Consider the following 12,810-nt stretch of genomic DNA (forward strand, 5'->3'; position numbering starts at 1 on the left):
TAGAAGAAAACATAGGTTTAAATCTTAGTGAAGTTGGTTTAAGCAAGTTTTTCTTAGATGTGACATCAAAAACACAATCAACAAAAGAAAAAAAATACATAAATTGGAATTTATTAAAATTAGAAACTGTCATACTTCAAAGGATACTATCAAGAATTCACATAATGAGAGAGAATATTTGCAAATAATACATCTGGTAAGGGTCTAGTATCCAGAATACATGAAAAATCATTTACAACTCAACAATAAAAAGATAAATAACTCAATTTAAAACTAAGCAAAGATCTCAAGTAGGCTTATCTCCAAAGAAGACACACAAATGGCTAATTCGTAGAAAAAAAAATATGCCAACCATCCTTAGTTGTCAGGAAGATACAAATCAAAATTACAATGAGATACCACTTCACACCCACTGGGATGGATATAATAATAATAAAAATGACAATATCAAGTGTTCACAAGCACATGGGGAAATTGGAACCCTCAGACGTTGCTGATGAGATTCTGAAATAGTGAAGCCATCTTGGAAAGCAATTTGGTAGTTCTTCAAAACATTAAAAAGTTACCATATGAACCAGCAATTCTCCTTTTCAAGCACATATCCAAAACAAATAAAAACATGTTCACCCAAAACCTTGTACATAAATGTTCAAACGATGTTAGTCATACTAGCCAAAAAGCACAAAAGAACCCAAATCTACATTAACTAGTGAATGGATAAACAGAATGTGGCGGATCCATACAATGGAGTATTAGTGAACCATACAAAAGAATGCAGGACTGATACATGCTACAACATGGATATATTTTGAAAACATCATGCTAAGTGAATGAAGGCAGTTACAAAAGGCTATATATTGGGTAGTTCCATTTACATGAAATGTCCAGAATAGGCAAATGCATGGAGACAAAAAGTAGCTTGGTGATTGGCAGATGCTGGAGGAAGTAGACCGTGAGTAACTGCTAATGGTCACAAGGTTTCACTTGGGGTTGATGAAAATATTCTAAAATTAGATAGTGTGGATGGTTGCTCAACTCTGTAATATATTTAAAAATATATTCTAAAATTACTGAATTGCACACTTTTAAAAAATGAATTTTATGGAATGTGAATTATAGCTTAAATTTTATGTTTACTTAATTGATGTGAAATGATATTTCATTGGTTTGCATTGTGATGACTTCAAGGCAGTTTAAGTATCTCGTAATGTGTATTGATTAGTTTTCCCCTTCTGTGAATTTTTATTCATCCTCGTTGCCCACCTTCTAGTGGGCTGGTGGTTTTCAAAACTACCTTTCAGTGCTGGCAATGAATGGACCAGAAGCTTCCCTCTTCAACAGTGACAGGTGAGCGGCAACAGCCACTTGGGTGTGTCAGTACCTTCTAGCAGGAACCACACCCATTCCAGAATGGAACCTCTGAAATATATGGTTACCATGACAAAAGACAACATCTCAAAGGACTCCTTTAATAGAGTATTTTACCTCTGACTAAGGGACAAAATACTTGGGTTTCTTTTCACTTCTGTGCCTCATCGACAATTACACAAGTAAGTTATACACAAGTAAGTACTTTTTGTCCTACTAATCTTCCAGGCAGTCAAAAGCCTGTCTTCTTTCTAACGCGAATACTTTTCTTAGTTTTTGTTGTTAAAAGAAAGAATTGTGGGTATATTAGGCTTTACCTCACCATCTTCTAAATTCTTCTATATTAGGCTTTACTGCACCTTCTTCTAAAGTTCTTACCAAATTTGCCTATTGGAAGAGTTCATCTTTGTTCATTGACCTCCCAAATTCATGTCTATCATCTTTTTCACCATCTGCCCACATCTCTTCTGCTTTGCAGGCATTTGAGTACCTATTTACCTGATGGCCTTCTCAACCTCCTATCTCAGTTGACACCCACCAAAATTTGGTCTCACCCCAAGCACTCAAAGTCTGAAATTGAACTCTCCTCCGGTAAACATTTCATTTTCTTCAAATGAAGCTGGATTTCAAGGGGTCAGGAAACAAATCCATCAGGTAGTAAAAAGCTCATGGGACTAAATAGTTTCAATATCAATAAAAAATGCTAATCAAGATTATTTATTTATTTATTAAAACAAACCATACACACATAGAAACATAGAAAAACAAAATTTGTATCAGAGACGATTCTAGATCTGTCCTAAAATTTATTCATGTATGTATTTAATCCTGTGAGAATTTTAAAGAGCAAACTTTTGCTAAAGCAAAGCCTTTAGTAACGTAGACTAGTAATATCCATTTAGTAAAATACAAAATGTTTGAAAATAACAATGAAAATACTCTATTAATGAAAAAAGAGCTAAATTGTAAGCATATCCGTCATCTCTGGAATGAGGCTTTTGTTCACATGGTTGGGTCCCGAGATACCTCTCCCTGGGAACGAATAATCTTTGGTTCTAGTTTTGAACCAAGGATAAGCTAGTGTGGCTGGATGAGTCACAAAAAGCCATTGCTCAGAAGGATCAGGATGGATGAGATAAATTCTGCAGTAACTTTGAAGTCACCAGGATCAAAAAAACTGGAGAAGAATAAGTCTTTTAAAAGCAACTTTACACAAACAATTCTGGGTCAGGGGAAGAATTCCTCCACATGAAAATCCAGCAAACATTTGATATGAGGGTAGCTCATCTCTTTCAATACTGAGTAATAATTAAAGAGGACTCAATAGAGGGTGTAAACAAAGATTTTACAAGAAAAAGAATCAGGAAAGTAATATAAAAATAAATGACAATTAAATAATTTTAGAAAAGTATTTTCACAGAACAGATGAAAAAGACTTTATATTTTAATGAAATAATTTTATCTATAAAATATGATCTCAAAGTACAGATATAAGAATTTAGGGAAAAATAGTGCAGCTCAGAAGTGGGAAAAACTAATTCTACAAAAACAAAGGGTGTGTCAGAAATAGTACAAAGAAAATGAACATTACTCAAAACATGATAAGAGGCATGAAAGACAAGATTGAGGTCAACTAGAAAGATTTTTTAAAAGAGATCAAATATAAGCCTAATTGGTATCACCAAAGAAGAGAACCAAAATGATAGAAAAGGATATTTAAACAAAAATTTTAATAAAACTTTCCATGATTATACAGATGGAAAAGCAGGCTATGTCTCCAGAAAAATTAACTCAAGACAATCGATGGTGAGTTATATCCCAGTAAAGTTACTGATTCTCAAAGATAAAGAATTGGAAATCCAGGAAAAGGAAAAATGCTCGATTAACCTATTTAAGAGAAGAAAAAATTCAGCTCACCTTGGTCTTTCCATAGCAACGCTAGATGACAGTGGAGCTGTGTCTCTAAAATCCTTGAGGGAAGCATTGTGGCCTGAGAATGTTATGCCCAGCCAGAATTTAATTCAGAGTGAATGTAACAGACATTTTTTAATATGAAAGAACTTAAGGAATGAGATTCCCTTCTTCAACAGACTAACAGAAAATGAACTAACCCGACTAGAGATGAGTGGACCAAGCATGGCAGTATGCAGTGGATCGCGCTCAAGACAGGGCTAAGACGTAAAGGAAAGTGAAGATTACTATTTTAGAACTGAATGTAATATAAACTTTGAAAATATAAAAATGGTATAATTATCACATAAAAATTAGAAAATAAAAGGGAAGGTAATGTCAGGACATTGATTTCATTAATATTAAAACTCAGGGGTTAATAATTCATCAAGTACAGTCAATGCTTGAACAACATGGGTTAGGCGCACCAATCTCCGTGGAGTCAAAAACCCACGTATAACTGTTGATTCCCCAAAAACCTAACTCCTAATAGCCTGCTGTCCACTGGAAGCCTTACTGATGGCATAAACAGTCAATTGACACACATTTTGGGGTTATTTGTATTATATTCTGTATTCTTACAATAAAGTAAGCTAGAGAAAAGAAAATGTTATTAAGAACATCATAAGGGGGGCGCCTGGGTGGCACAGCAGTTAAGCGTCTGCCTTCGGCTCAGGGCGTAATCCCGGCGTTATGGGATCGAGCCCCACATCAGGCTCCTCTGCTATGAGCCTGCTTCTTCCTCTCCCACTCCCCCTGCTTGTGTTCCCTCTCTCGCTGGCTGTCTCTATCTCTGTCGAATAAATAAATAAAATCTTTAAAAAAAAAAAAAAAGAACATCGTAAGGAAGAGAAAATACACTTATAGTACTGTATGGTTTTCACTGAAGAAAATTCATCTATAAGTAGACCCACACACTTCAAACCCATGTTGTGCAAGGGACAACTCTAATATAAACAGAAGGGCATAAAGTTTCACTAAGTAATCAATTAAAATTATATGGAGAATGAGGGAGGGGAGGAAATAAAAATTCATCTTTGATTTCAAGAATTTCATCTTGGCTCACAGTCGGGAATCCACAGAAATTCACTCTAAAGTTTTGAAAAATAAATACATTACAAAAAAGTTAGTCTTCTTAAGCAAAACAACAAAAGTATAACATAAAATATAGGACAAAAGTAAAATCCAAATCTGTTACGTAAATAAATCAAAACCCATCTATAAGAGAAAAAGAATCTGGATGAATTACAAATAATACCCAGAAATATGCTGCATACTGGGGACATTTACAAAACAAAATTTTTCAAAACGGTTGTAATTAAAACAAAGGACAAAAGCATTCCAGGAAAGCGTAAGCAAACAATGGTGACAGCAGTTTAGGAGTTGAGATCTTAATCCAGACAGCCTTGAATTCCACACCTCGAAATAAACTTTAAAGCATTAAATGTGATTTTTTTTAAAAGCAGTACATAATGAAAAAATTTACAATCCAGAATGAAGAGAAAATAATTATAAACATCTACATAAGAGGAATTTTAAGATGTTCCCCGGTATTCCTGTCTGTCAGTATCTGTGCCTTGAATAAAACCCCTCCCCTTGAAGCTGGAAAGGTAAGGATGTGGGCTGCGGCTCTGGCTGTGATGGGATATGATTATGGTCCATAATATGGTAAAAAGGATTAGGCAACTGACTTCGAGTTAATCTAAACGTGTACTGCCCAAGCAGGCCTGGCGCAAGTCTGGCTCTAAAGGTGGGAGATGGAAGTCCAGCGAGGGAAAATTAATACAACGTCTGTTCCATGTAACATTGTAGAGCAAACTGGTAAAGCAAAACAAACTATAAGAAAGTTACTGGTTTATGTACTAATGCAAAATACTCTTTTGCAGTATTAGTAGTAGAAGACTTTAATTCACCTTTGTCAGCATGATATCAAAGATTCGGAGAACGAGTAAGAATTTCAGACACAGTAAAGACAAAGGTAAGTGTGTGTATGTTGTGTGAGAAAGATCCATATATCAATCTCTAGCCATAAAAGCAGAAAATATTTTTTTTTCTAATGCCCACAAAAAGGTCTCTTCACAAAAGATAACTGTGTTAGGTTAGAAATTTCTGTGAAAGTTCTAAAATGTAGAAATAGCAAAACTACTCTGGTCACCAAGCAAAACATTAGAAAGTAATAACGAGCTTATGAAACAAACCAAAAAAACAACCTACCATTCCGCCTAAACTGCTCTATTTTAAATAATTCTTGGGTCAAAGAGGAAATTAATACAGAAATTAACAGAATATTGATAATACAACATCGCAGGACCTAGAGCATGCAGCCAAAACACTGCACAGAAAAAGATCCGGAACCTTAAATATGTTGACGACCAGAAGGAATGAAAATATTTTAATCAAATATCCAAAACAGGAAGCTAGAAAAAAATAAGCAAAAAAAAAAAAAAAAAAAAAGAATCTCAGGAAGGCAGTAGGAAAGAAGGCATGCATAAAGACAAACCTGAATTTCTGAATTTGAAAAGAGGAAATAATGAGACTAATAAGTTCAAATTTTGATACTTTCTCATGACAAAAAGACACTTCAATGACATTCTTTCCAAAACCTATATTCCCAGTCTCATTATGAGGAAAACACCAGGTAAATGCTAATCAAGGGACAGTCTACAAAGTGCCTGGCTAGTGCTCTTTAAAACTGTCAAGGTCATGAACAAGGGAAGATGGTGAAACATTTATAGGTCAGGGGAAACTAGGAGACCTGAGGGCTGAATGCAGGGTGGGATCCTGGGTTGGATCCTGAAACTGGAAAAATGGGCAAAATCCAAATAAAGTCTATATTTCAGTGAATACAACTCTACTAACATTAATATCTTAGATTTGACAAATGTCCTGGGTTACGGAAGATGTTAACATTAGGGGAAGTAGTATGAAGGGTGTATGAGATCTCTGTACTAGTTTTGCAAATACTCTGTAAATCTAAAACTATTCAAAAAAAATTTTTTTAAGAACTTAAGAAGACCTAGAAAATCTAGACAGAGCAACTAAAATGGAAGAAATACAAGTGATTACCAAAGGGCTAGCTCTCAAACAAACCAGCATCCCAGGTCCTGAAGTTTCTATAAAAGGATTTTACCAAACATTGTAGTTACTAATAACTCCGATCTAATCATTCTGATAACATAAAGAAATTTAAAATCACTCCCATTCTTTCCCAAAGTAAATAATTCAAAACTAATATAATTTTCCCTTACAATTTTAGTGTATTATTTCTATTTTCTAAAAATACTGGATGCTATATCAGAAATGGCAAATAGTGGTAGAAATCTTTGTCTCATTCCTGACTTCAATGACAATGCTTCTAATTATTTCCTTACTACATCTGGTCCTAGCTTTTGTGTTTATGTATCACCTTAAGAAATTAACCACATATCTACTTTACTAAGAATTATTATCAAGAATAAACTTGGGGTGCCTGGGTGTCTCAGTGGGTCAAGCATCCAACTCTTGATTTCGCCTCAGGTCATGATTTCAGGGTTGTGAGATCAAATACCACTTGGGCTCCGCACTGGGCATGGAGCCCACTTAAGATCCTCTCTCCCTTTCTGGAAAAAAAAAAAAAAAAAAAGAATAGACAAAATTTTATCAGTTTTTTTTGCCTCCACAAAAAATTACCATGCAAATTTTCTTCTTTTTAAAGCAATTAATGCTAATTATTGTGTAATAGGTTCTCTTCTACTGAACCATCCCTGTAGGTTTGAAATAAATACCACTTGGTTATAGTTCATTATTCTTTTAACGTGGTTCTGTATTCTGTTTGCTAATCTTTTTGTTGAGTGTCATTCAGTAACATTGATCACGAATTTATCTGAAGTTTTAGTGCGCATGCGTATTGGGTGTATGGGTGTATGCACGTACTGTCCTTCTTGGGCTTTGCCATCAAGCTCATACTAACTTCAGATTTGGGGTTTGCCCCTCACTAAGGTGACAAGAGATTAAGCTGATTCCGTTTTAACTAGTCTCCTTCTTCTCTCTGACTAGCAACTGGTCTCCAGATTCTGCAGTCCAGTGTGAAATGGCATCACATGGTAAGTGATATTCTGTAAGACGGGATTGTAACTGAAATCTCTTGGGTAAAAAAAAAAAAATAACTTTTTCACTGTGTCTATTACAGGGATATAATTGTGTTTAAAATACCTGTGCTTGAGGCAAGGAAAAAAGGCAGTTTGGTTGAAAACTGTTTTTAGTTTTTTCTTCCCTGCAGAATCATGTTCTTGCTCACCCTCATGTACCCCTGGAAATGACCCTCAACACTAAATCAAAAATGATGAACATGGGACGCCTGGGTGGCACAGCGGTTAAGTGTCTGCCTTCGGCTCAGGGCGTGATTCCGGCGTTCTGGGATCGAGTCCCACATCAGGCTCCTCCGCTATGAGCCTGCTTCTTCCACTCCCACTCGCCCTGCTTGTGTTCCCTCTCTCGCTGGCTATCTCTATCTCTGTCGAATAAATAAATAAAATCTTTAAAAAAAAAAAATGATGAACGTTTTGACCCACCATCCCACTGCCCCCTCCCCCAGTGTCCTACCTGATCTGCTACAAAAGCCTCAAATCCTTCCTTCCATTGTCGCTGTGGAAACCCTTCTCAGCAAACTGGGTCAGAAGATGAAAGGAGCTGCGAGAGAGGGAACCCCTTCCCCACCCCAATTATAGTGAGACTAACACTCACATAGCATTTATAACATGTTAGGCATGCTCTGAGTGCTTTAAATAAATAACTCATTTAATCCTTGCAACAGCCCTCCATGGTAAGTACTACCATTATCGCCACTTGGCAAGTCAAGAAACTGAGGGCAGGAAGTGACCTGCCCATGGTCATATAGCTACCAAGTGGCAAAGCCAGGTTACAAACTGGTGGAGTCAGGTTCCTGGGTGGCCAGTCTAAGTACTAAGCTATCCTGTGTTTCCCCTACAGCCAAGAATCTTTTCTGCCCTGGGATCAGGGAGGATCTTTGAATAAATGATCAAGTTGAAGATTTTAAAGAAACAGAATTCAATATTAATAATATGGTAACATTCTTCAAATAATCAAGAGAGATGGAAAATTCATGGAATCAGATATAGATGCCAATAAGGGAGACCACTTTCTAGGAGGGAATCAAGAGTAGAAGATTGGCAGAGAAGAGAGGGGTAGAACACAATGGCAGCAGTTACAGGAAAAATAGAACCATGGTACATTTGTCAAACCTCAGAAATTAATATTAATACAATTGTATTCACTAAACTATAGACTTTATTTGGATTTCACCCATTTCTCCTGTTCCAGGATCCAATCCAGGATCCCACGCTGCATTTAGCCATCTGGTCTCCTAGTTCCCCCTGATCTCTGTTTCACCATCTTCCTTTGTTCATGACCTTGACAGTTTTGAAGAGTGCTGGTTTGAAGGTATTTTGTAAAATGTCCTCCAATTTGCATTTATCTGGTGTTTTTCACATGATTACACTGGAAATATAGGTTTTGGGGAAAAATATCACAGAGGTAAAATGTCTGCATATTCTGTCCCTGGAATGATGCCCAGGAAACCAGCAACAATTGTTGATTCTGGGGCTGGGAAGTAGGGTATGGGAGCGGGGGCAAAACTTGGAGACTTTGTCCACTTTTTACTCTTCTGTCCTGTACATGTGCATAGATTGCTTTTTAAAGTCTTTAAATAAATGGGACATCATGCTTAAAATTAATTCAAACAGACACTTCTATAGATAATCTAAGCTTCATCACTGGGTCAAACAATATATTTGTCCTTAAGTGTGCAATCCATCTCCTGCTCTTGTAAAGGGGCTCTTTACTGTACATGTCTGTAAATGTCCCTCACCCTCAAAGTCTCAATTTTATCTTAATTTTTACCTTTATTTTTTCTTAGCTTTTATTTATTTTTATATCATTGGATTTTTTTTTTCTTTATCTCTAAGCCACCTACAATCCCCCTTTATTTCCTCGTGGGGAGAGGGGACCTTAATGAATAAATTAGTGGAAAGCAAGATATCTTCCTATGTAAATTAGAAGCTTTTTTTTTTTTTTCTTTTGCTAGTAGGGATTACAAGTGGAGATTTTCCATCAGTGAGGGATGACCATGCAAAATCTTGACCTACTAGGATATGCAGACTGTTAGAGCAATAGAATAGTCCAAACGGGATCATTGCCAACAGGATGATGATGAGTTTTACTGAAAATATGAAGGGTACAGGAAATTTAGAAAGCCTGAAGAGTTAATTTGTGATATTTTACGTACTGTATTAGATCCACCAACTTGTCTCTGGCATCACAGTAGGAATTAGTGAGGCAGCTGCTAAGACTTGAAGAGTAAGAACATGGTCCTATGAAGGTTAAAACCACACTACAGTTTCGGGTTTTAATTTGTTTTTCAGAAACATGGTCTCTATTTCTCTAAGCTCTGGGAAAGACCAAGTCCAGAAACAAAATTATATGTAAGAGAATGACATAGACTTGAGTTGGAAACAGTCGAATGTAGAAAAAAAGATAGAAAAAGATGGTCAGATGGCTCTTGGGATACAAAACATAAACTTGCTTGATGCAGGTGTCAGGGTGCGAGCCTACATTGAGTTCCTGCTAGGATTCAAGCATGTCCGGACCATTCCCATTGGGCAGAACTAACAGAATGAAAGAGCCTGCAAGAAAAGAGCACATCTCAAGTGAAGATTATCAAGGTGGTGATTCAAGAACAAGGGGCCGGTGGAAGAGGGGAGGAGAGGCTCTCACTGAGGCAGCTGCTGAGTCCTAGGGTGATGAGGCCGCTGTGAGAGAGAAAACGCTCAGCTGGGGATGGCGAGAGTGAATGAGGTTGCCTGTGGCTTTTGCTTTAAAGCCAGAGCAACTTTTGTGCCACCCCAGTTCTCTGGATAATGGCCATCAGCAGCCCCGGGACGCTAACAGCATGCACTAGCAGCAGTACCAACATCTTTGATAGATGACAGCAAGCACCCCAGTGGTGCCCTGGGGCTTCCATAGGGATGGGCACTGTCATCACAACACATCAGCAATAAAGGATTTTTCACACTTTTAAATGACTGTAGACAGCTTAAACATATAAAACAAAATCTTTCTGTATCTAATTAGACAAATCTATCCAATTATTTCTCTTTTTCAAAAATATATCAGCTCATTTTACTCATTTACGCTTCCAGATGAACTTTGGAATACACTTTTCAAATTTCTCCCAGAATTTCTTTGGCATTTTAATTAGAATTGCACTAAATTTATAGATTAATTTATAGAGAATTTACTTCTATTATCTTGTCATCTGGCACATGTATTTTTCTTTTCACTTACTTGAATCTTCAGTGATTTTTTTTCTTCATGTAGACCTTGTACAGTTCTTGATCATTTATTTAGGGGTATTTTCTAGACCGTATGGTTATTGAGTGTAGCATATATGACCTGCAGATTTTCTCACTGTGCTCTGCAGACATATCTAAGAAAACTGCCTAAACTAAAAATGACAAAAATTTAATCCTATCTTTTCTTCTAAAGGTTTTATAATTTTGCCTCTTGCCATTTAGTTCTATCATCCAATTTGATTTATTTTTGTGTAGGCATGAGGTAAAAATATAAACTTGTGTTTTTAAATATGAATATCCATCGTCCCACTCTTATTTTTAACATAAAATCTCCTAGCATTGTTACAAAACAACGTGACCTGCACAATTTCTATCTCTGGGAACTTAAAGAGATTTCCTTTGTGATGCGGGTATATGATAAATACCTGTTTAGTTGTATTTCTTATTCAAATATACGAGACGCTCAGTCATGTTTCGATCTAAAAACTCCGGCCATTTATCTCCAAGAAAGTATCTTGCATTATTGATTAAACAATATTCTTTCTTATGTTTTCTGCATTCTTTCTCTCTGGGACTTCTATTAGTGAGATACTGGATTGTAACCTTTTAAGACATCCCAAGATTTCATGGCTTTAAATTTATGGACTCCCCATTATCTGTTACACATGAAAACATACTGAAGAATCAACTCAGGACAGAACAAAGTGTTTCTCCATATGAAAGGATTGAGGTGTGTGTGTTAGTGAATTGGCTCATCAAAATGTGAACTGACAAGACAATTTCAATAATGCTCTAGGACTGTTTGAGAAGAGATTAATGCCTTGGGTATTCATGTAATTAAAATATAGTTCTGTGCTTTATTCCAACTGTTATTTTTAAATGGCTATCCCTAGTAACAGTAAAAAGAAATCTGGAAGTTTAAAAAGTGTTAATATTATTTAATGTGACTATTAATATAATCATTGAACTAACACACACTCACCTTTTCAGGAGCCACTAGGCAATTTGTTGGAATTTTTTTGGCTCTCCATGGGTTAGGTTTGCTAAGTCAGTATTACCACTTCCAACTTGGCCAGATAATGTTGACTGATGGAGGACAATAACACTTTTTCTGGCCATTGAAGATTTATTAGTTTAAAGAGGAAACTTTCCGTACTGAATACAGAAGCAGTTTGGTAATATGATCGACCTAGAAGTACTAGTGTTCACAGGCACCATTAGTATAATCAAAGTAGATAATAAAAGGCATAAGAGAAGGCAAATTAAAGTCATTGATGGACTGGGGAAAGCTGACTTGAAATTGTTCCAAAATAAGTGCAGTTCCATAGCCCTTTCTAAAATGTGGACATAAAGAAAGTACCTGCAATCACCAGCTGGCTAAATTTTATCCATTTTTTGGAGTTAAAATTTTCTGCATCAATGAATATCACAGGAAACTTGTGGATAATATTTATATTATTATGATAATTCTTAACGACCCAACCCAGGTATAAACTAACCCAGGTATAAACTAGGAATGTGTTACAGAAAGGAATCATAAGGGGCCTTCAAAAATGAGAATAACTAGAGATCCTCATCTTCTTGAACTGTTGGAGGTGATGTGAACATGATGGTTTTCATCATCTGTTTTATTCCATTTCTTTTTTATATTACATACTAAGAACACTATCTATTACAAGTTCTGAGGTTTTAAAAGATTATATTGAAGAGATGAGAAGGAAAGCAGTAAATTTTATCAGCAGAATTCTATCAGCGATTGAGATAGATACGTGTGAACAGAGGGTTTCACAACAGGCTGTGCCCAGCAGGTTTTGGAATGCGTGAATGAAACCACATTGAGACTTGGACCTGAAACAACACTTTGACTAACCAGTACCAAGTAGATACTGCTAAGCATTGATAATGGACACACTTACTGGTTATGAGATCCGTGCATACTTGAGCTTAAAAAGTTCTTTTTGCTGGCTCCAGTCAAAGAAAGTGGAAATCCTCCCCATTTTGGAAGTCATGGAAATTGGGGTCCCTGTGTCTGTAGAGGTCCTCTGCTTTCATAGTCATGCTGTAATTTTGAGTTACCTCAGGAGAGTATATACTCCAGTGGCCATCAACAAGCAAATTCGCCAAAAATGCTCACTGCTCTGTT

At 36.3% G+C, this 12,810-nt stretch overlaps 1 protein-coding gene across 1 annotated transcript in view; it reads left to right on the top strand.

Moving 5' to 3' along the window:
• Positions 1–12,810, top strand: part of MROH9 (maestro heat like repeat family member 9) — a 183,677-nt gene that overhangs the window by 101,509 nt on the left and 69,358 nt on the right. Inside the window, exon 10 of the mRNA XM_048225366.1 lies at positions 1,271–1,347. Within this exon, the coding sequence (XP_048081323.1) occupies positions 1,271–1,347 (77 nt within the window). The remainder of the gene's footprint in view (positions 1–1,270; positions 1,348–12,810) is intronic.

The sequence above is a fragment of the Ursus arctos genome, unplaced genomic scaffold (genome assembly GCF_023065955.2).
Source record: "Ursus arctos isolate Adak ecotype North America unplaced genomic scaffold, UrsArc2.0 scaffold_2, whole genome shotgun sequence".
NCBI classification, from domain to species: Eukaryota; Metazoa; Chordata; class Mammalia; order Carnivora; family Ursidae; genus Ursus; species Ursus arctos.